Below are 24,627 nucleotides of genomic sequence, written 5' to 3' on the forward strand. Positions count from 1 at the left end.
GTGCATCTGAAAGGGGGAATTGTTGAATCACAGAAAATCTTTTAGAAAAGCTTGAAATCATGTTGAGTTAGAAGCAGCTTTGGAAAAACTCTGCTCTGGTTAATTAGCATGCCCTTGTTTTCATATAAAATATGAATGTCCAGTGGCAGATAAAGTTCTGTTTGAGTGAGCAGAGATCAGACTGCCCCGCGCCCCTTCAACATCAAAATTCTTCCAGCTTCGAAAAGTGGAAATGGATGCAGGTCATCAAACCTCATTTTTTTCTTTAAGCAGTTCTTTTTAAGATTTCAAAGTTGCATTTTTATTAAAAATCCCAGACATCTACAAATGTAGAGAATATAATACATATTTGAATTAGATAGATGTATCTAATGTAACCTAATGTTGGTTTGACTCATAGCCCTTACATTAAGCCTCAACATGATTCTGCCATCACCATGCTTTACTCCAGACTGCTGCTTCAAAGAGAATATTTTAATGTAGGTTAAAAAAAAAAAAAAAGAAAGACTTCTTTTAGGTAAAAAAAGACAGAAAAACAAAGTCTGTGATGTGGATTTTTTTTTCTATTTTGCTTGTCTAAAAATGTTTTGGGTCGATTCCCGGCACCAAGAACTTTGAAAACAACACCTGTATTTGGCCAGGTTCACTTAGCTTTATTTTTGAGTAAAAGTTTTAGGTTATTTGTGGTCTTCATGAAATTAAAATGAAACCATAGGGGGGGGTAGGGGGGAAGGGTTAGATAGAAGAAAGAGTTCGAGTTTGAACATGTTCCATTTCAGAAAATACAACTTTAAAAAATGACATTTTGAGATTAATCTCAGAAATATTCTAGAAAAAGAAAGTTCTGATAAAAATACAAACTTGTGAGAATTTTTTTTTACAAATCTGTTTGTTTTTTTTTACTTTTGAAGCTCGGGAAATCTTTAAAAAGTCACACATTTTTTACTTTTGAGACTTGAAATTTCCACCTTTCTTCTAATATTTTGACTTTCCAACCTCAGAAATTTGAGTTTTTTTGCTAGAAAATTTGAAGTTTTTTTGTGACAGGAATCTATGTATAATGGCCCTTATATGTGATCTGCCATAGTTGAGATCGCATCGAGACTTTCACAAAGTAACAACAACAACAAAAAAAATCAGGAAACTGAGGTTGAGAAGCAAGTTTTAATTGGCAGTCATGTACAGTCCATGTAAAAAAATATCTAAATTCTGCAGTGACTACCACAGCTTTTCTTGTAGCTACAACAAAATGAAGCAGGGTCGGTCTGAGAAGTGTTAGGCCTTAAAACAGCTTTTTACAGCACAAATAACTTAAGCCGTGAAACATAAGCAGTCATCACATGACACTTTTATAACTGTATATTTTTCGCTTTTATATTTATATATCGTATGTGAATATGTACAAACTAGAAAATATATATATGTAAAAAAAAAACCCACACATACAAAAAAATAAAAGATGCATGGAAGACTAAAACATCTCTCCTTCGGTGGTAAACATGACAGTGGGCCAAAATGGAGGAAACAGAACAGTCTCTGAGCTTCTGCTTCGTCTCCTGTAACTCCAGTGGAAATGTGTAGTGATGTACTGGTTTAGCGAAACCATTTGTTGCTACCGTTTTTGACAGTGGTTTGGAAACCCAGACCAACTTTGCTTTCGTAGTAAAAATGGCCAAAAGGGAGTGATCGGAGAGGGGTAAAAAAAATAAAAAAAAAAATAAAAAAAAACATTCTCTGAATGCAAAAGAGACAGCACAAATAAATGCACGAGCTAGGATGAGGATCAACAAGCGTCTACACTATCCACCCAGTCAGCAGGTGGAACCCAGGAAAAGGCACAGCACACGAGGGATTTCAGTCTTTGGGAGTTCTTCAGGTGGTAAAGAAACGGAGCGTCCGCCCAAAGGCTGCGCTGACCAGCGACGGATTGAACATCTGCAGACGGCGTTCCTAAGATCCGCACCGAGCGGCGCAGCGGGAAAAGGCTCTGATGCGGTCGTCACTGCAGCTGGACTCTGTACGCTCCAATGAGGAGCTTCACCTGAGGAAAGGAGAACAAATAAAATTGACAGTAGAGAACAAGATATAATCATAAAAACAATACGTAAGGGCGATACAGAACATGTAAAAATAAAATTCGTCCTCAACTGTTGGAGCTTCCCCCAAATAGTGAGTTTGAAATAGTGCTTCAGCATTAGCTTCTGCTAAATACAGTGTTGACATAGCACTTTAGCAGAACTAGTGTTTATGATTAGTGCCTTAGGGTTAGCACAAACGTTTTTTAAGTTAGTGCCAAAACCACTAAATATGAAGCAAAAGGAATTGTGACCAAAAAAAAAAAAGGTTGGATAATAAACCAACTTCTGAAAAATATGCACAGCTTAAATTTTTAAAGTACATAATGTACAGCATGATTTCCCCATCAGAAACAAACTTCTAAGCTGAATTTATTACATTTTTGGTGGTTCTGAGAGGAAACAAACATGGAAACGGGTAGAATAGTCTAATGACAAACCTCTGCAGAATTTAAAAAATGTTTTTAAACTCTCTGACTGAACTCGGTTCTCTAATTATGTCTGTAAAGGACTGACACGTCTTCTGCTGCCTTCACATCGCCAGAGGTTTGAACTAAAGCTGGAGCTCTTAATGCTTGAGCCGCAACGTGCAGAGCAAAAATCACATGACTCTCGAGGCTCGTCAATACGACCTCTGGCAGAAGAGAGAGCTGTACTTTTGGGTCAGCCAACTAAACATAACAGCAACTCTCAAGACATGAAACCACTCCAGGTTCAAATAATGAAGCTCCAATTAAAAGACACAAAGAAATCAAAAAGTTCTTGTGTTCTGCTACGTATACAGACAGATTCTCAACCCAGCCTCTGTTTTTCCAACTTCTAACGATGCGTTCAGTTTGCCTCGGAAGTCTGGGTTCCGATCTGGAAATGACGTCATGCCCATGATGTGTGCGTCTCGCTGCAAGTGGGAAAACCAGCGGGATTTACAAGCTGTTGTGGTAAAGCGGCAGCAAAGCCAGCGGATACTGAAATCTGAGCTGGAGTCCCGACTGTCCCAGTCAGGATTTCAGCTTTAGGGCGAGACTTTTACATCCGTCAACGCAGAAAAACACCGTCATCTAAAGATTTAGATAAAGCTGATGCGTCTCTGGTGCAGATATGTAAAAATTCTTAAAATAAATTGATGTTTCAAAAAATAATTCCTTGCCGTTAATGTAATTGTAGCGGCTTCTTCAAGAAGCTTTCCCATGGCTGGAGCACACAGGAAGCAGGGTTCCCACATACATTTAATGGATGAATCGCAGACATGTGCAAACACAACTTCCTAGACTTCTTAGGCTTTTGGGTTCATTTTAAAAACACAAATGCTGAAGTTCATCATGGATGGGATTTATACACTTTTCCCCACAGTAAAATGAAAACACACTACAGGCATTTTCCAGCTACGTTTTCAAACTTTTCCAGCTCCACACTTTGGAGAAAGATAAAAAGTACAAATGAACTCACGATTACATTATTTATTACCGTTATTAATAATGTGTTGTGATAGCATTCTACATGCTACAGAAAGTACAACGCAAACCAAAACATGAAATTTCATCTTTTGAAATGTCTCACACACAGGTCCTTATTCATGTGGCTAGTCTGAGAAAGATACAAAAAACAAACGGAGAAAAAAATGCAAAAAATGTTCTCGCCAAGTTCTCTGGCATTTAGCAAATAGAAATAATTTTGGTACTTCTAAATAACCTAAAATAAGAGAAATTTAGTCTGATTTAATTTCACACAGTGAGGAAAAAATGTCTTATCTTTAAATATCTGGTTGAAATGAGTAAATAAAAGGCCTTTAAAATTTAGACATTTAAAGAAACTTTAGTTTGCACTTTATTCCAATACTGAGCAGTTTAGTTTGAATACGTAGGACTTTCAAGCCTTATTGAAATTCAAGCATTTTCAAGGATTTCAAGCACCCGAACAGTTCTGTATCGCTTAACGGCGGACATTTCCACAGAGAGCGGGCAGCAGGACTTTAATCTTGCAGAGAAATGAAAGAGAGGAAGGAAGGAAAGTCACACGGAGGACGAGAAACAGAGACTCTTTTCTCTTCAGCTCACAAAAATGGACACAGACTGGAGAGTCCACAGAGGACGGTTGGTTTTGCGTCTAACTAACCATATCTGTACTGATTCGGCCAGAAGACGCGGATCATTATCTTGCAGAAACAGCTGGCCGTGTGCTCCAACAAGGTTCCCATGGTGACGGGAAAAGAAACATCATTGCAAACTGCCTCCGCCCACCATATCATCGGTGATTTTACCGATGATTTTTCACATATCTGTAGTCCACCACACCCACTTGTATTCAAAGGTTTTGTGACCAAAACACAAAGTTCTAGTCCAGGTCCGAGTTAGCACACTTCACATGAAGACAGACCCCATCAGCCATGGAGATACTATATGACTGTTGCTATGGAAAGTGATGCAGGATATATCAATATTATCTTAACGGCAAATAGCAGTCATTTTTTAACATAACGTCCACTTAGATGTCTGATAAATAAAACTGAGCCAATATTAACAGCAGATATTTATTTCCATCTTGAATGCTGTTTGTTTTCTGAAGAGGGAGGAAGATGCTCATGCGGTATTTGTTTGGTCATGTGACGGTGATAACAACTAATATTACTAAATCTCTTCTTACACTATGCAAACACTCAGTCAACACCAAGGAAGTTTCACTTATCTTTCCAGGTTAAATGCTTGAATTGGCTTCGCAAGCAGGGTAGTGAAATATAAACACAATATCGATAAATATCAGTTATTGGCCATAACAGGAACATCAATCCTCCATTTTACAGTATTTTGACGGATTAGATGTGTGGCTCGTTCTGCCTCTGATGAATGATATTCACTAGAGTGCACAATAAAGCAGGTACAAGACTCTTACAGTGTTGTAAGAGTTTAGAAGTTTTTACTGGTGTTGCTGTAAATGTGTCACCTTGGCGGTTGGTGCTTCAGCGAGACGGATGAAGAGTTTGTTGATCCCTGGAATCGGGCTGAAGGAGTAGATGAAGTGACTATCCTGAAATGTTGAAGAGACACAAACAGGACAAAAAGAAAGCTGATGACTACACAGCATAAATCCGTATGTAAAGTAGCCATTTTTTTTTTAGAAAGATTAAATTAGGTATATTTCCATCAACTGACAAATATGGAAATATATCTACTCAGAAGGAATCTAGTCTTATGAAATCAGTTTGAATAGATTTAGCTGTGATCCATTCAACAATTTATCAAAGATGATCCAGAAAGTATTTTTAATCCTGATTACTCTTTTAATTATTTCTACGTAATTATTACAGTTTGCTTGTATAAAAGGTCAAATCTATTTTCTTTGAATGAGGTCTAAACATTGCAGAGTAAGCTGAGCGTACCAAAATAAACACAACTGATGTAAGTTGTAAGTCGATCGTTTTTGTGAATTTTTTGAATAGCATCTCCTAAGACAAAAAAAAACAACAAAACCGTATGTTGCACTGTTTTCTTAAAACCCCAATTTAGTTTTTTTTGTTTTTATTGAAAAATTGCTAATTATAGGGACAAAGTTGGCAAAAGTGGGGTGACTATCGTTAACAAGGAATTTGCAGAGGAGACCTTTGTGGATCAAGATGAAATCATTTCCACATGCAAGTACTGGCCGACTGCCCATCTTCCAAAATTAAGAAAATCTGGCAGCGCGAGTTATCACACAGACCGTAGTAGGTTTGTTTTCCAATTCCCTGCTGTTTTCACACTTCAACCAATCAGTTTTTTTTTTTAATCTGGTTCAATGGGCCTCACAATGAAGGAAACAGCAGACTCTGCACCAACCAGGAAAATAGGCAGCTGGAACTTGTCATTGAGCACCACAGCATGAACACTGCAGGGCCCGCAGAGCCTGGCTATGATCTCATTCAGGAAGTTGGCGTGAAAGATGAAGAGCAGAATGCCTGAACCTGGAGTAGAACGGGAAAAAAATAAAATAAAAATAAAAACAGAAAAGAGGAAAGATTTGAAGTTGACATCAAATGCAAAATGACAGCGCCTGAACTCATGTGAACTCGACAGCCTGAGCTTTGCTTTACTAACAGATTTAGTTATATTAGCCAGAACAGAAACCATAGTAACACTGGAAATGTAAGGACATCAAGATCTTTGATACACATATATAATGTGCCGTAGAAAAATACTCATACAGGCTGAAATGTTTATTTTAGATTAAAATTTCAGAGAATTTATTAAATTTTTATTTTTTTTTATTTAGTCTCCCTCAGTGTTTAATTTTAAAAAGTGATCATTATATGAAAGGAGCTGTATTATGTGTTTTCCAGGCATATCATGACATTGTGTAGAACAATAAAGTAAATTTGTTACATTCAGTTGTTAGAAAAATGCCATATCTATCAAATATGACTTCAAAATATATTTTACTTCCTGATTTAACACCTAAAAATTGGACCTTTGTCTCTTTAAAAACTCCTGCTCTTTCTGAAACTCTGCCTTCAGGAAGTAATCACAACATGGCTCCTCTATTAAGCCTTTAACATTTTTGTTTTGCCCTAAGAAGTAGCTGCTATAATCAGCTCATCACAGTGAACAGTCCCACCATGTGTTTGCCAATTCCTGTTAACTAGCTTGAAGGAGCTTAGTGGGGGAGGAGCTTCATCCTCAAAGGCGGAGCTATGTCTAAATGGCCATTTTACACAGTTGAATGGTTGCCATGGGAGATTAAAGGATTTCTCAGACATGCATGAAAGAGTCAAGTATGTTTTTTGTTTTTTTTTTTGACAGAATTAAACTATAACATGATATAAAGCTAAAAAAATTTACTTTACATAATACTGCCCATTTAATAAAACAAATAAAGAGTTTCACCTTCTGGTTGTGGCTGCGCCTTGTAGAGAAACTCCATAGAAAAGTCGGGTCCCTCACAAAGCCTGTGGCAAGCCAGAGGGAACACCCGCTCTAAAACCACCAGCCGGGACTCAAAGTACGCTCGGATGGTGTCCTCTGCCACACTGGACAGCCTGAAGGATAGAAACATGAACAAAAACTACTCCATCCTATATGCAGAATAACTTTAAAGACTCAATAATGTTAACATTTTTCAAAATATTCCTCCAGAATCAAGCTTTAATAAAGTAGAGCAATCATGAAACTTAAAAGTAGCACTTACTTGTTGATGTGGTCCTTGACGAGGTCACACACCATCAGGTTGTTGCTGAAATTGGCAAAATACAAAGCATTGTTCTTGTGCTTTGACAGGATGTTGCAGTCTGCTCCGTACTCCAGCAGGAGGCGCACTATGTCAGCATTCCCTCTTTTGCAGGCCTGAAACAAAAACATTTTTCAAAAGTGGAGAGAATGAATCAAGTTCCTCTGATTCATCTGAATAATTGGTCTGAAGGTCAAATAAATCTAAATAAATTGTGTTATTGCTAACATTAATATCGCCTGAAAATATTACCAAAATAGCTATTTTTAAAATTGAAGCTATGAACATTTATTTGAAAGTTATGCAGAATGTGAAAGAAATATTAAAACATATATATATACCTGTATAACATATTAAAATATTATATGACTATATATTTGTACATTTCACATTTATAAGAACTTCTGATATCAAAGTCTTTCATAATTAAAATGCTTATTTAAACTAGGATATTCTCTGACAATATAGTCACAAATTTCTAAGGAGAAAATCTCAGCTGTTTGAGATTATAAAGTCATTTGCTACACAAAATGCCCAAAATGCTCTGAAATTGAAGCAGTAAATGCAGAGGATGAGCATAGCTTAAAGATGTGTATATAGTTTTATATATAAATACAATTAATGTAAGAAATATATCAGCCAACTGCCAACTGAATCCAGTCACTTTTTGCAATTGTGCCACAGCACAAAACGACATTGTGACAACTTGAGTTTTGGAATATTCTGCAGGTCTGCTTACTTTCATCAGAGCCGTTTCTCCTCCCAGCGTTTGAGCATTGACGTAGGAACCAGCCTCCAGCAGCATAGCAACAGTAGTCAAAAAATTCTGCCAGGAAAGGCAGATAAAGTTGTGAGATTTTGTCTGTCCAGGATTCCAAAGATAATTAAATGTTTTTGTTATTTTTTATGTTGACCCAGCTTGGGCGATGAATACCTTTTCAGCGGCGTGCATCAACGCCGTGGTGCCATTCTTCTGTCTGGCGTTGACCCGCACTCCCTTCCTTATTAGCAACCTGAGGATGTCATCCTGCCCCCCCGCTGCAGCCAGCATGCACAGGGACATGCCACTCACATCCTGTGGACAAACGGGAGCAAATGGCGACAGCTTTAAAACACAGGATTAAGTAGGAATATGTACTGAACGAAAGTAAAATGGAGAAAAATTCTTAAAATGAAAACCAATTTTAAACCATTTTTACACTGCACCAGATGCACAAGTACATCAATTTAAATCTGAATATTATGACAAATAAAAATGGAAGCGCCATAAATGCTTAAGTTAACTAAAACACACAACTCCAAATTGCACCAATATCTATTTTATGACTTTTCAAATTGGTATATTAGACTATATTAGAACGATTGTGTGTGTCCATCTTATCAAAAAACCTGACTCGTGGACCAGCGCAGGTTGCAAAATATATATCACACAAAAGCAAACGTTAGGATAAAACATCCCTTCCGAGGACAATTTTTTTCACAAAACACATTAATCAAGCCCAGAAGTATTTTATTAGAAGTGATAAGTTCCTTACAGTAAAACATTAACTGAGGCCACATACAAGTAAACAGGATAAACAAGCAACAAGTGTTTTTTTTTACAGTAACATTGCATACAAACAAAACCTTCCACAAAGCTATTCACTTAAAAAAACAAAACAAACATATTTAATGATAAATTCTTGCCACACCATAAAGCTCCACATCCTACTAACCTTTGCTACTGTATCTGACTTCAAACCGCCCCTTCAGCCAAACTGAAACATCTGACAGCGACTCTAATGACTTTGGTATGAGAACGTGAACACAGGTTCAACTTAGGTTCACTAGCAGCTACTAAGGCTAGAAAAAAAGTCTCTGTCACAGGTGTGTAATGCTTAGATCTTAGAAGAAAGTTCTCCCTCTTAGTGAGAACAAAAATGATGTTTTTAACTTTAAAAAAGTAGCTATACAACACACTCTAAATGGCATATGCATTGTTGAATGTACAAAGGAAAATAAATAAAATTTATACTGAACTTTGACAACAAAATTCAACTTCTTTCCTGCCGTCTTCTTTTTTTAGCGCAAGCAATTGGACTCAATCCTCAACCAAACTGTAACTTCCACATATTAGGAAATTAAACTTTTCAGCCACTTTCTGTCAGGCACATTGATAACATCAATCCAAAAATAGTTAAGATAACACACCTTTTTTCTGCAAAAAAAAAAAAAAAAAAAAAGAGAAAATCTTAATGTCAAGATCAAAATTTGCATAAGTGATGTGATCTTGGGTGGATAGAAGGATCAAAACAAAATACACCACAGTAAGGCAGCTGGATCTCAGCAAGTACAGATTAACGGTAAACATCCAGTAACTCAAAGTAGTGTCAATCAAGCACAATAAAATAATAAAATGTTGTAAACATTCGCTTTTTAGTGTTACAAAATATTTTGTAATACAAATGGGTACAAAGAAAAACTACAGCAACTAATCAATAATAACATGATCCTCTTTAAAATCTGCTAAAGAACTGTCCATGTCTTAGTGAAAAGTGTACAAGAAAAGTTCTATGCTCTAGTGTTACAAGAAAGTTGATAAAAACCTACCTACAGTATCGGCTACTGGTTGAAAACATGACATAGTAATGATACACAACAAGGTACACCTCTCACATTAGCTGGGTTGAATACAAGGATTCTCTAAAAAGGTTTCTTGTTAAATAAAATACATAAAATGCTACTTAAAACAGTACAACAGGAAACAAAAAGGACCTAAATGCAAGCCAATTCTCAGAAATCACTCTTCAAAAATATTTAAGAGTTGGATCCTTTTTGGATATTCAGTCACAGGATTTAAAGAATAATGTGGAAAATGTCTCAAGCCGCTGGCTTTCCATGGTTGGTAGAAATCTGCAAATTGTTGTCCGATAAAATTCACATTCCATTCCAAAGTATAAATTGATATGCATTACGGATGAGTAACAAAACACTAGTAGTGCTTCATTTGAGCATGTCATATTTAAAAATCTTCTTAAAACTAGTGAGGTTTTAAGAAGTTGTGTTTCCCACATCTGGGGACATTCATGCAACAAAGCTTGTTTCACTGGATTTTGAAAACATGAGGACATAAAATTTAAAATATAGCTGGTAGAATGACAGGACTGCCTGAAAATGCAAGAATAAACAATAAACAAGTGAGATCACGGCAAACAGGCATTGTGGACAACACAAATTTTGCTTTCTTTTTTTCCTTCCCACCCCAATCAGATTGAGGTAAAAGTCACAGACCTCTCATGTCCTCACATTGTTTTTGTGCAAGTCTAATCAAATTATTTACAGGGAAAGATACACGGGACCATCCGACTCATTGGTCAAAGTCTGAGTCTCTGGTTCAGGTGGTCTATCCTGTTTGGAAGCAACTGCATGACCTCTTCTTTTTAGTGACTGAATAGAGTTATGTACAAAATATTTCACTTCCCTCCATGTTCTGGTGTTCAGTGCCAGTTCGGCAGCTAAACATCTATCGCATTCCTTTTTCCCCGGCACCTTCACCAGCTGACAAAAGTCTCCGAATTGACGTCTCACTGCTGCCTGTTCCTCCTCGCTCCATAAACGTTTGTTTCTTTTTTGAGGCTTCACGCCCGGAGGGGCTCGTTTTTTCACAGAAGACACCGGTGCGCTTTCCTGCACTGGTGCATTTTCAGAAAAGGCATGTTCGTGGATTGAAGGAACAACCTGTGCAGTTGCGTGGACTGTAGGGCTGGTGTGGTAGGGTGGGGTACTTGAATGGTCAAGAGGAGAGAACGAAGACATGACAGGCCTACTTCTGTCATTTAGCGTAGAGAATGCAGAAATCATTGGTGCACTTAGAGTATTCAACTGTGTATATGTAGGAACCATTGAAGTAGATGGGGTATTAAAATGCGTATAGGAAGGAATAAGTGGAGAATTTGTAGTTTCTAGTGGGGTATACACGGAAGAATGCAACATACTTGTAGTATTCTGTCCATAAAAAGACGACATGGTCAGGCTGTGGTTGTTCTCTGATGCGTATACAGAAGACATTAAGGTATTTGTAGTGTGGTGTGGGGTAAACGTAGGAACCACTTGAGTATCAGTGGCGTTTAGTGGTGTGAAGTTTGAAATCAATGGCTGACTTGTGTGGATCATATTTGTGTTTGAAGAACAAAATGGCGTATAACTAGCATTAATCTCCTGGGAGAATGGTGATGGTTCCCTTATGTTTGCCGAAGGTGGCATTGTCATGCAACAGTTCAAGCTACTTTCTTGCAAGTGATCTGGATTCACGGTTGTCATCGTACAAACACTTGTCTCCTCCATATCGGAGTTTACAGTTTGGTCTGGAGTTTCGGAAATCTTTGTATTCAAAACGTCTTTATTCCCATCACACCTCAGCTGGTTATTTCTCCTACGCATTGTTTGCAATGTGTTGTGGACATAGTTTTTAATGTCTGTCCAAGACCTTCCTCCAAGATCTGGCTCAGCAGCTATGCAGGCATTGCATGCTTTTTTGCCTGGAACCTTCATTCTCGTGATGAATTCATTCAAGTAGCGTTTGACAGCCATCTGTTCCTTCTCATTCCAGGGTCTTCTTTTTAAAAGCTGCTTTGCTCGGGCTCCTAAAAAAATAAGAGTAAAAGGAATTATTTTTTTAAAAAAAGAGAAAAATAAAAAGAACAGAAACCTTGCATGTATTCAACTGTTTTACCTCACAAGCCTCATGACAAAAGCTTCCATATGTGCGCAAACAACTTAAAAGTTCAACGTTCTCCTCTTTTGAAAACTTTGATCTGAAAGATCTTGTTGTTTACCTGACAATCTTGAATTGAAAACAGATTGTTCTAATATTATAAGGCATCTCTCTTTTCAGAGCTGATCAAAAAAATGTAATGAACATTTTTCAGGGTGCAACCTTTTGGACCCTAATGCAGAAAAAAGGCACAGCACGTTCCCCCAAAGGTAAGAAGTTGGTGACTAGTGTGTGCTTGTTTTGGAGAGATTGTACAGGGGTGGTTCAACTATTACAAATAGTCTGTTTTTGTAAGAATCAAATATTGTAAACATGACCCTCTTGTTTTAAATCAAACTTAAATGTTATCTTAATTTAATTTGAACTGAAAATACTCTTTTTGTCACTATGGAAGAAATTTATAAATTAAGGCAAAATAGAGGGAACAAATCATACATACCATCTTTTGTGGTGCTTGGTCGACTTGTTGGCATCGTTCTATCCATTTTCAGCAGTTCTTTGCTGATTTCCTCCAGTAGTGGTGCATTTTCAGAAAGGCTGTAACATTCTTGGCTGCTCCTTCCTAACATTTTTGCTACTTGGTCCAGTTCCTGTTGACTGAGGCTCATCAACTGCCAGCAGGTGGAAATTTGCTCTCTTCCAGATGTGGACAGAAGTGCTTCTGAATTTTTGACGCCACACTCAACTGCAGCTCTTCGAAAGCAATCCAATCCTCTTATGAAAGAGGGCCCTTCCGTCCTTGCAAACAGATACGGGTTAGTTTTGGAGACGCCTGCTTGCTCTCTGTTCTCAACAAGCAAGTCAATTGATGAAACCATCCTGTCTGTTAACAGAACCAGCATGTTTCGTCCATACTGGCCTTCAAGTTCCAGTCTTGTAAAACTGGAACGGAGTTCCAGCTCCAGCTTTGTGCTCTTTCTAACTTGATCCGCAGAGAGAATACATGTGCCTCCACTCGTCCTCTGAGAGTACGTTTTCAGAAGAAGCCTTCCAATATTTCCCACTCTTCTCCTGTTAAAAAGACACACGTTTGCCAATGTGGCTTCACCTAGCTTCTTCCATGTCGACATGCTGGCGTTGTCTTTTAAGTCCTTCCTTGCTTCTTCCTCTTCTCCTGTAATAAATCGGTGGAGTTTTATCAAATCTTCAGTCACAGTTGACTTGTCAACATCCACTTTTTTGATTTCTTGCTTTAAAGAGCAGGCAAGCGCTTTGCGAGAAAAACACTCGGCCCATTTCGTGTCAAGGAGTTCAATGAATTTTTTCAATTCGCCCTCTGTTTCACTGTCCTCCGTCATGCGACTTTCTCCAAATGCTATCTCTGCTGCGCGCTTTAGAGAGTAACCGATCTTTGAAACAAGGGAAATCGTTTTAAACTTACTAGAAGTTGGGTCGAAGCCACTAACTTTTTTGACCCCCTCCACAGCCAATTCAAACTTGGATGGTAGACATATTTCGTGGAGGTACTTCACAGTTTTGTCCAGCTCACTCACAGCAAGAACAAACCTACCCAACTCCCTCATCTTTTGTGCAATGTAGGCAAATTGAGACTTATCATGATCGTACTTGACAGACAAGGTATTGCCGTATTTACAAATAAGTGGGTCCAACTGGATATGTCTTGAAATGTCATCTTGATGCATGATTTGAATGATTTCTTTGCAGCTTCCAGTTAAGAACTCCGACATTGGAAGTAGATCGGAGACAGAATTGCAACTGTTGGATTGGTTTGTCTTTTCGGAAGATTTCTGCTCTCCCTTTCTAATCTTACATGTCCGCTCATGCCTCCACAAATCAGCTTTGCGATAAAATGCAAGACAGTGCTGGCAAGGCAAGAAGTCACGCACAGATACAGCTGGTTTCTTCAGCTGCTTCTTCGTCACAATTTCTCCCTTGCCACCGTTAGAAACGTCACAATTCTTGTAAATTCCTTTATGACGAATCTGGATCAGCATGGTCTGTCTTACTTTGGAACCTTTGGGAAAGTGCATAGCATGGGCAACATCTGGTTCTTCTGCATGCTTACTTTCCAAGTGCCTTGCGATTTGAGTAAAATAACTTTTGCAAAACACGCACAAGTGTTTCTTGTAGGTTTCTTTTTTGTCTTTGACTTCGATGACAGGTTTTGTTTCAACCACTCGCTTGCGGGTCCTTAGACTTGATCGCATCGATAACATGATATTGGTTGTTTTTCTCCTTTGAAGACATTGTGTTTTAACCGTCTCTTCTTCGTCAGACTTTGTAAGTGATTGATTCAAACCATCAACGTATTCCAACATTGCACTGTCCGTGTGCTCATCTGAGTCATTCCCATCTTCGGCAGCTTTAATTTTGCTTGCTTTGTGCTTTTGTCGAGTTCCGTCATTTGCCTGCTTTAACCTCTTGTCTGCATTTTTGGTTAAATCTAAATTAACAGTGTTCAGAGTCATTTGGGTTGATAATGCACCAGTTGTGTTCTCTGAGATCTTCTGTTCCTCTCCTTGACTTTTCTGTGTGACTGAAATTTTATGTAATGTATTCTTGGTTCGAGATTTATTGCTTCCACCCTGCAGCTCACGTTTATGTTTCTTCGCTGTTAATTTCTCTGTGTTTGTGCTAGTTTGGAAGCTTGAAATTCTACTGTCACTCTGCGGACCATCCATATCTTGTGGGATATTCTCCTTTGCTGCTGCCTCTTTTTTTCTTTTAGCTTCAATCAAGTTCCTCTCTCCTTCATATGATCTCTTCTCATCAATAGTACTTGCCTGCAAAAAAAGAGTAAATGTAAGACTTATTGCCAAATCAGATCCCACAAATATTTGAATTGACTGGAAAATATATGTTTTAGATATAACTAATTAAGGGGAAGGGGCTGAGGGGTTTTCTGAATTTTGGCAAATGTGATGGTGACTTTGTTAGTTCTGATACTAATTTCGCAATTCTGCTGCCCATCTTCCGACGTTGCTTTTTTTCTTTTAACACTTGCACCTTGGCAATGCCCCATTAGGCTCATTCAAACAGAGCTCAAAGTGATCGCTTTTTAACCCAACATCTGCACCAACAACCCAAATCTTTAGTACAAAAACCACATGTGACCCATTTAAGAACATTTAATGGCTTTATTGGATCAAGCAGAGCTTTAACATAAATGTCTAAGCAAGTCAGGATGGGGGTGTCAGATGAAATGCTACATGAAGTGAACAAAAATGTGGACTCATGCTAAATCTGCATGCATGGTTTAGGACCCAAAAAAATTATTTAAGGTTGCATGTCAGTGTTACAGAATAAACTGGTAAATTGACAAAGTGTGTCACTGATGTGGCTGTAGCAGCTAACAGTGCATGAACTGACTCTTCAGGGTTACAAAACAATAGGTACACTTTAGGAGCGTCCTGCCAGTCACAGTTACACTCATATTTTAGATAAATTTTTCTTTTCTTTTTTTTTTTTAATTCTCTTACTTAAATAAAATACAAAAAAATTATAAATGAATAAGTTCATGAAGACAATATGACATGTTTTAAAATCATATTTACACTGTGTACCTGCTTGAAAATGGATCTTCCTGTCCAGGCACTTTGTGTGTTTTCTTCCATTTGCTTGTTCACTGCAAAGAAAGGCAACACTCGTCTCAAATGTGTACCTCTTCCATACATGTTATAGCTCTACAGCCATAATATGATTAACATAAGACTAAATGAGTCACAGAACATAGATGTTTAATATATTGCAATAAAAAAAAACCTATGGTGAATAATTTTAATTAAAAGCCCATTAAATATTTATGCAAGTAGAAAAGCTTCAGTCTCCTTAAAACACCTTTATAAAACAACTTGATAACTGAAAAATGTAATAATACATGTTTTTTTCTGTATTACGCTCGACTGTGTAAGCTAGTTTCTAAAATAGCTAGCAATAAAAACAGGGTGCTAGATTCAAAATATAAACTTCTTAATTAAATATTACACCAATTGAGGTTTAAATTATATGCTCTTTTAATAAAAACATAAAATCTTGGTTGATTGCGCTAAAGAACATGCAATCAAGTGAAGTAATTACATTTTACAATATGGACAATCTTACTGGAGAATAAATACAAGTTAAAAGAAATAAAATATTGTCCTACCTGATTCTGTAGCGGAAGTAAGGTTGCTTTGAAGACGAAGCAAATATCTTGATAGGATGTTTCTTTTTTTAGGAGGTCTGAAGAAATCAAGTCTGGTTGTTGATCTTCAGATGCAGTTTGCAAAAATCTACTCTCTCCTATCAACTACAGGTCATATTGGTGCTAGCTACCATGCTCCTTAGAATATGATGAGAAACAAACACCCACGTGGCAGAAAGTGACCAGAGTAAACAAATTCTTTGTATATAGAACTCAAATTCATAACAAAAAAGTAAAAATCCCTGACTTAAAGAGCCTAAAACAAGTATTTACTCCATTGGATATTTTATCCTTTTTACTGATTTGACTAATCAGTCATCCAGAAAATGTTGCCTTTTTTGACTCATTTGTTTTTACACACAAAAAAAGTGTCAAAGTGAAAACTGACCAAAGATACAAATACTAAAAAATGAATTGAAAAGTGAATATTATTCACTTATTTCACGTGAAATGTTTGTAATTAATTGTCAGTATTTTGTAGAAATCTGTTTTCAATTTGACAAAAGGATTTTTCATTTTTCCAAAAAAGCCAAACTTTGTTGTTCATAATTGATTTTTTTAAAAAAGCAATAAAGGTTTGAAAGATCCAAGGAGGTGAATACTTTTTATAAATACGGCATGAAAAATAACTTTGCTCACACAGAAATGGACCAACATTTTAACAAACCACCTAACTATTCACATTACTAACCATGCCATTGACACACTATTGGGGTAATATTTCCTCTGAATATTTTTAATGCCTCGTTAAGTCATTTACAGCAGGCGTAAGTGTTTATCTTCAACAGCATATGAAACAGGACTTTAATTCTCACACATTCACGCAGGGCAACCAAGGTGCAAGCTGGTAAATGTGATTCTGATTTGAAATTTTGAAACCACAAAATGAACAAATCTAAATACGGAATTAAGTTAAGCGTGAAAATAATATGTATACAAGAACCAAATGAATACCTCTTGCTCCAGATTGTAGTCCTCTTTGGAATTGAGTGCTAATTTAACAGCCATGTAATCTCCGCTTTTCACAGCGTCTCGCAGTTCACCTGTCGGACACGAGGCAGAGCAGAGCAGTGTTTATCCTGTTCCTATTGTTGGTGAAAGTCCTAAACAGATGGATGTTTGTGTGTGTAGTGTGAGAAAAATGCAAAACATTTACAGTATTTTTGAAAAGTACGGTAGAAATATACAACCTCAAGTGTTAATAGTGTTTTCTAGTGAGGTTATAAGAAAAAAAAATCAGATCTATGCCTCCATCCTGCAGATTAGAAAGAAAATCTGCTGATTAATAATAATCCCAGGTTAGCTGGAAGTCAAAATCACAATAATCTTATACTTCTATCAAAACTTCTTCCTTTAGAGACTTGAAGTGATTTATTCAGTCAACAGACTGATGTGCTGTTTAGTGTGTAAAGGAAAACACTCACTGGGTGATAACGGTGGACCTGACAAGATCTCATCCTCTCCGTTCAAATGCTTCTGAAAGTTATCTAGTGTCATCCAGTCCAGGTTGAGGTCCATTCCCAGGCTCAAAGTGGCTTGACCCCTCTCTGTACAACACAGAACAGAAAGACCATTTGCATCCATGCAGCTTAAACTGTTGAGGTAGGGGATACGAGATCTGAGCCCGCAGAAACCAGCCTTACCAGATTTATCGTTGCCCTCTGGTGGTTCCTGGTTCTCATCACATGAAATGAAGAGTCTGGGCTCGCTGTCGTCTCTCCTCTTCCTCCTGTCGTCGGCTGAACTCTTCCTCTCCCAAGATGGACGCTGGGTCTCGTCTGCTCTCTCCTTTCGCTCTCTGGAGTCGTCTGCTGAGCGCGGCTTCCCCGTGGATTCCTCTTCCCTTTCGTCGCTGTCCAGGCTGAAGCCGTGACTCTGGCTGGCTCTGGGGGCTGCAGGTGGTGGAGGCAGAACATCAGGGGCCGGAGATAAGAAGTGAGTTTTCTTTTAAGGTAACGGTGTCAGCTGTTCCAGAAGTTTCCACAAACACTTCTACGTGTGTTTGGGATTGTAATCCTGATGGGTTCTTACTGTTGATTTTAGGTGAATCCATAGCGTTTACTTTTGCCATTTTAAAAAAATGTTATTTGTTTATTTGCATCTTTTAATACATTTCTAATATTCTAGAGTTGCAGAATGTGATTTTTTTTTTTATCCGAGTGACTGATTAATCGTGATTATAAATGAATGAAAGTGTTTTTACCCTTACCCTTCAACCAAAAGTCTGCAGCTTCACAGTTTTTTTTTTTTTTTTTTATAATTTAAAAAGAAAAACCAGATACAGGTTTGGGAAAATCTAGAAGTGTGAAAAATCCTCCTACTCCAGTTCTGTTTTTGGTTTTTTTAAGCTTTTCCCCCCATTAAGGAACATTTTTCACGTGTACATCAACACCTTTTAGAACAAAAAATCTAAATCAGCAGATCCTACACAGATCTTTGCCGGTCATAGAAAAGCCTGATCAGTGCCAGTTCTGGTCTGGCAATAAAAATAAAGTCTTTATGCTAACCCTCTAACTCCAACTTTCTGCACAAGCCTCTAGAGTTTAGATCATTCGTAAGTCCAACTTTTCAAAGCGTTGCACTGGTCATAGCCAACGTTTTACAAGAGGTTTCTGATGCATGTGCGCAGGAGCTTTACCATCTGACTGCTTCGTCCGCTCAATCTTCTCCAGCTCTGCTTTCTGAGACGGAGACTCTTTGGTCGTCTTGGGGATCTTCTCGATCTTTCCTATCAACTTATATCGACGGACAAAGAAAAGTGAAATAAATGAGTCTCTGACGAGTGTCGGAACGTTAGTAATTTGATCAGAACTTCTCGTCTGAACATGAAGGACGGTCCGGGTCTGTACCTTTGTGGGTTTGCTGCTGCTTTTCTCTGTGACTGGCGCCGGCCTGCGGGGGGCCCGATCCTTGGCTTCGCAGTTCAGCAGAAACTTTTCGAAGAGATTCGTGGAGCCGCTGGCCTCTTTCTGGCCCAGCGCCTCTTCTTTAGTCGCCTCCTCCTCTTTGACCTTACTGGTAGCCACAGCGGTGGAGGAGGAAGAGGATGAAGAAGAGGATGTAGAGGAAGAAGGGGCTTTCTGCGGTGCGGCGGGCGTGCTGTCACCCCCTTTGCTCTTGGCCTTTTTGTGCAGGCTGGAGTTGTCGCTGGAGTCTGACTGGAGAGCGCCGTCCTCCTTGCTTTTCGAACTCTGGCTCTTGGGTTTTTGGAGGCTGCTGTCTGTTTTTTTGCTCTTTTTCTCGCTAATGAGGTCCTTGATGCCCTGCAGCTTCACCTCCCACTTGCCCTTCTTTTGCTTGATCTTATCTTCCAAATTGAGCTTCTCCGCCAGCTTGGCGACGGCCTCCGTCGAGCCCGAGTCCTCCATCTGCGACTCGGACGGCCCATCGCTCAGATCCTCCTCCACCGGAGCGGCGGCCTCGTCGTCAGAGCTCTCCACTTTCCACTCTTTTTTCACCTTCTTCTTCTTCCCCTCCTCCGTCTTGATTTTTTTATGCTTCCCTCCATCCTTTCCCTTCTCCTTCTTTTGCTTTTTGGAAGACAGCGCTCCGTCCTCCTCCTCGTCAGAGTCGGCGTAGCGCTTTTTGGGTTCGACCTTCGCCTCCTTTGGGGCAAAGGGCGGGGGAGCCTCTTCCTCTTCGTCGTCCGTTTCCGGCGCAGGGAGCGGCTTTGGCTCGTCTCTGCGTTTGTCCTTCTTTTTCTTCTTCTTCTCCTTTGGAGGGGGATCCTCCTCTTCTTCCTCCCGGATCCTTTTCTTCTTCTTCTTCTTCTTGACGGGGGCCTCCGTCGGGCGATCTTTGTCACTGTCGCTCTCCGAGTCGGCGTCGAACACGTCGCTCTTTACAGGCAAAAGCTTTTGCTGAACACAAAAGGACATCTTCATCAAATCTTTTTATTCTTTTTTTTAAAAATGTATATTAATCTTAAAAGTCTTACCACAGGTTTCTTGGACTCTGCCTCTTTCTTGGCCTTCAGCTCAGCCTGGTGCCTCTTAAACGCCAGCAGGACTTCATGGCAGTCCTCTAAATGGGCTTCGGGTTCCCAGGTGTCGTCGTCAGAGCAGTAATTCTTCCAGCGGACCCTGTAAAGTACTTCGCCCTGTCAACAAGCAGTGGAGCTGTTAGATCAATTATCCCTCTTCATATCATCAGGGTGCTGAGCTTTAGCATATAGATAGGAGCATAAAGGACAGGAGAAAGGCCAGCTAAGTGGTTAAATGTAATCATTCTTTTTTTGTCTATTTGTATTGTTAAAAAAAAAACATGCTACATATAAAGCATGGATACAGCAACCCATTGATTAGTTTCCATTGTTTGTCTTTGACCAATAGTAGGCTCATCAGATACAGGGGGAAAAAAATCTGATTCAATTTAGTTAAATGCATCAAAATTAAGAACTGCCACCCTTTTCATTACATGAACGCATCAATCTACATCATGTACTTTAAGGCACCTTGAATTCATAAAAAAATTATAATAATTTAAATGTGGGACATGTGCACATTAATGCACCTTCTCTTCTGGCTTTTTCCTTCAGAGGTTACTGTGTCGATATAGACTTGTACTTTATTGATCCCTTGGGAAGACTCCCTCAGAAAATTGAAGTTATCAGCAGCTTACAGGCAAAAAATATAGCACACAGTGAGAAAAACGCAAAAGAATACAAAAATACAAATTAAATACAAAGGTACACACTAAATTTGAGTAATCAAAACCCTAAATTATGCATAAATTGGGATAGTCTTGTAATTCCTATATTTTCTTTTGGATGCTACCTGTCGTACGGTTTTTTTTCCGCAATTTAACAGGCTTTAGGCAAAAATAATGATATAAAAAAAACAAAAACAGAATTGGTCAACAATTGGAATCAGCAGATCAGGCCTCAAGTGATGAGGGGCTCAGCTGTAAGATTTAGTGTTCAATTTCAAATCATCATGTTTTAAGCAGTTTATAACAACTGCTATTCCATTTCAACCAAATTTTCTAAAGAAAAATTGATGTAAATGTTTTTTCTTCACTGTGGAATTATTTTGTCATAAAGCAAGACTTTGCAAAGACCGGTGTGAGCTGACTTATTACTTTGAATGTGCTTTTTTGGGAGGGGTATTAATTTCTCTCTCGGTTATGACCCGTTTGGTGGCTGTTTGGTTTGGCAATGCAGCCTGACCAAACACCTCCGAGGAAGCATCATTCACTGCTCACTTTTACAACCACCGAACCATTTGACCAGTTTAGTTCCTGGGACAGTAAATGTGGCAAATGCATATTTGATATTTTACTAAAATATCAAACGAAAAACTAGTTTTCAACGCCTCTGCTGCAAAAGCATCAACTGTATTTCGTTATTACTCGCGGCAAACCTGTTTATTGCGTAAATCTGCATGGCAAGCTATGCTCCGCGCTCGATTTAGGTAAAGCCCAGTTTAAGCAATAGTTTCTGCTGAAATGTTAACATGCTAGCTGGCTTTAGTACACGCGCCTGGACAGACTTCAGTAACCATTAAGGTTAGCAGAGAACCAGTGCATTTTCTGCACGGTGATTGGGGTTATTTTTCGTGTCTTTCTAAAATATATATAAATATATATTTTTTATTTTAAGGATTTAGAGTTGCGGCTGTGCAGCAGCAGCCATGATGAAAACATCTGCCTGTCCTTGGCCTCAGCAGGGGAGAAGCAAGCGGACATTATGGGAGAAGTTGTGCAGGGAATCGGTGCGACGGACTGGAGCAGCAGCGAGTCATGGTAGAAATGCACTACCAGCATACGTTTGAGAGACGTAGCCACTATTAATTGCATCGAAAATTACGTGAAGTGCATTTTGGCAAAGGGGTTTATTCTCACGAGGGCACTGCGTTGTCAAAGTGGGAAAGAAAAAAAAATAAACAGCCATGTTCGCCCGTTAGCCGGGAAGCTAGTTAGCCGTTAGCGTTACCTCTTCCACCCGCATGTCAATTATCCTTTCCACTTCGTATACATCTTCTTCTTCGTCTTGTTCGCTTTCACCCGGTTCCACCTTCTCGACCTCAGCCGCCATGGCTGCTGGGTTGGAGGCTCTTTTATGAAGAACAGCGCTGTTTCAGACTGGTGGTTCAGGCCGCCGTGCTGACGGACGGTGGCGCACCTTCGCGGCACAGTCCGCTCCGGTTGTGCTGTTGAGCTCGGACTGAGCTCAGACAATCAACCGCCGCCTGCTCACGGTGAGGCGTTCAAGTCACCCCGTCTCCCGTAGGAAAGACTGAATACTGTACGTAGCTGCCATGAGAAAGTTCCGAGTAGCGGGTAATATCTTAGCGATTTTTCTATATCACTTCAACAGAAACAACGGAGAAAAGACTTTTGTTGTATCAAACATTCTTAGACATTACATTTAAAACGTACAGTTGAAAAGGCCAACTGAATGTTACTTTGTTTCTTTTTGTAACCGCCGTTAAACGTTCGGTGCTTTTATTTTGGTATAACGTATCTATAGTAACAGAACCACAGAGCTACCCGAGAAGACAAACAAGGATGGCTTTAATAAACCATCGTTCCGGTCTTGTGCGAAATTCGGTTCCCCTGTGAAAATCTGTTCCCCCTGCGTCGGGAGCGCGCATTACAGCCAGAGAGGCGAAAGAGGCGGATCTGATCATTTTCACGTGCTTCTGATTGATTTCTCGGTAAAAAAAACAACTAATACAACCATGTCAATGTTGTAACACTCAGTTTAATTTGCAGCTGTTGTTTACAAAAATTGCAAAATAAATAAATAAACGAGGTCTTCTGACGCTGTTTTGTGTTATTGTAAACACCAAGAGAATCGCTCTTTTCTCACGTAAGTCTGGCAGAAATAAAAGTCAGTCACCAAACACAGTTTTCCCAACACGTAGTGTGTATGTAAAGGTTTTTGTGAATTTGGAAACAGTTGTTCTTTATTCCCCAAGGTTATGGAGTAAGGAGAGGAAATAATGGATGATTCAGCAGCCTGAAATATTCTGTTCCCCCTCCATAAAATGGGAACAAATTATTTTACCTGCAAATGCTTAACTTTGCCTATTCCTCTCATCATCAACAATAAATACTGTGATTTTGGTATCATTTGCTCTTATTTTGCCAGAGTTATGAGGGGGGAACCATATATTTCTGCTGGCTAAAATATTCTGTTCCCCCTCCATAAAATGGGAAACAACTGCACTTACCAGCAAGATTTATATTTATGAAGAAATTCACCATAATTAAACAGTTGACCATTCTCATTAAACAAGTGTTTTAAAGTTAGAATATCATTATCCACCCAGTTCTTAAGAAATATAGATTTATGCTTGAAGCAAATATTTGGTTATTCCAAATAAAACATTATGAGAAATATGTTTACAATTTGTCACGCTTCCTGCTCCTCCAGAGACATCACACATTCTAGAACAACTAAAACAGTCTAACTGTTCATAAGGACAATGATTAGTGTTAATGCAAGTTATTAATTCAAACCTATCACTCATGTTTCAACCGTGCTGCATCAAACTCACTGAAATCGATCCTTGTCCTCCCCTGACAGGAATGTGGTCCAATATTTGGTGTGTGTGGCCCAATTCCTCCACAACACACCCAAGAATATCCTTAAAAATCATCCACAAGCCACGATTTATCCAAGAATTATGAAACTTGGACACATTTGAAAGAGGAGTTTGATTTAAGTCAAAATCCTAGTGGCCAAAGCTACTTTAAGCAAACGAGAGGGGAGAAGACTTGGGAATAAGGTCAACTAGAAAAGCCAAGTAAACCAACGGTCATCTTTTGGGACCGAACCGGAGAGAATCCACTGATTGGAGAACATGCAAACCATGAAGGCAGAAAATAAATGTTTTAATCACACTAGACAGAATTTAGAGCCAAATTAACTAACAGTCGTAATGTCAGACTGTGGCAGGAAGCCGGAGCGCCCGGAGAGAAACCTGCAAAACAGGAAACCTGTCTAATCTTTTTAGTTCAATTTAGATAAGACCCGGTCAGATTTCTCCAGCCTCCAAATGGTCACTAATTGTATCTTTTGGAATTCCTCATAATCCGAATCAGTTAAGTTTGGCTCCTCTCCAAAACGCGCCTTGGTCGCCTTGGAGAGGAGGGGCTGGAGAACTTGAGACATCAGTGACTAGCTGATGTCTCCTTACCTTTTCGTATACGTACAAAACTCCCGTTTGATTCATGTCTTCACTGCAGAGGTCATCTGCAGAGAAGACATGATCATTTTCTGCCTTCAGAATTTGATGTTCTCCCATCAAATACGTATAAAACTGGGTCGACAATGGACCCTGACAGATCACAGAGGACAGACAGAACCGCTCCGTCCCGCAGGCAGACTGTGCGGGCACATCCATAGTCTGGTTGGCCGTCACTGGATGGATCCTGGTCCGCCTCGGGAGAAAAAAACCAGAACGTTGTTACCCGCCAACTGGTGCTTCTTCTCCAAGGCAGACTTGCAGCCTGAG

General features: G+C 39.1%; 1 protein-coding gene across 4 annotated transcripts; it reads right to left on the minus strand.

The window, feature by feature from the left end:
• Positions 1-1,150: 1,150 nt before the first annotated feature.
• On the minus strand, positions 1,151-22,794 carry mphosph8 (M-phase phosphoprotein 8). Of its 4 annotated transcripts, XM_055031616.1 has the most exons (14): positions 22,098-22,638; positions 20,103-20,264; positions 19,015-20,025; positions 18,804-18,900; positions 17,809-18,057; positions 17,590-17,712; positions 17,120-17,208; positions 8,203-8,343; positions 8,008-8,094; positions 7,230-7,384; positions 6,929-7,080; positions 5,885-6,009; positions 5,013-5,096; positions 1,151-2,041 (listed from the first exon to the last, which is right to left on the minus strand). In XM_055031616.1, the coding sequence occupies exons 1-14, from the start codon at positions 22,197-22,199 to the stop codon at positions 2,000-2,002; spliced, it is 2,619 nt and encodes an 872-aa protein (XP_054887591.1). In that variant the 5' UTR covers positions 22,200-22,638; the 3' UTR covers positions 1,151-1,999. The 4 variants fall into 4 exon arrangements, with proteins under 4 accessions (XP_054887591.1, XP_054887588.1, XP_054887590.1 ...); XM_055031613.1 differs by lacking the exons at positions 1,151-2,041; positions 5,013-5,096; positions 5,885-6,009; ... (2 more) ...; positions 8,008-8,094; positions 8,203-8,343 and adding exons at positions 8,762-11,890; positions 12,461-14,765 and having other exon boundaries at positions 22,098-22,794; XM_055031615.1 differs by lacking the exons at positions 1,151-2,041; positions 5,013-5,096; positions 5,885-6,009; ... (9 more) ...; positions 20,103-20,264; positions 22,098-22,638 and adding exons at positions 8,762-11,890; positions 12,461-14,765; positions 15,546-15,607; positions 16,127-16,251.
• Between the last annotated feature and the right edge of the window lie 1,833 nt (positions 22,795-24,627).

The sequence above is a fragment of the Poeciliopsis prolifica genome, unplaced genomic scaffold, assembly GCF_027474105.1.
Source record: "Poeciliopsis prolifica strain line A6 unplaced genomic scaffold, Auburn_PproV2 SCAFFOLD007, whole genome shotgun sequence".
Taxonomy (NCBI): domain Eukaryota; kingdom Metazoa; phylum Chordata; class Actinopteri; order Cyprinodontiformes; family Poeciliidae; genus Poeciliopsis; species Poeciliopsis prolifica.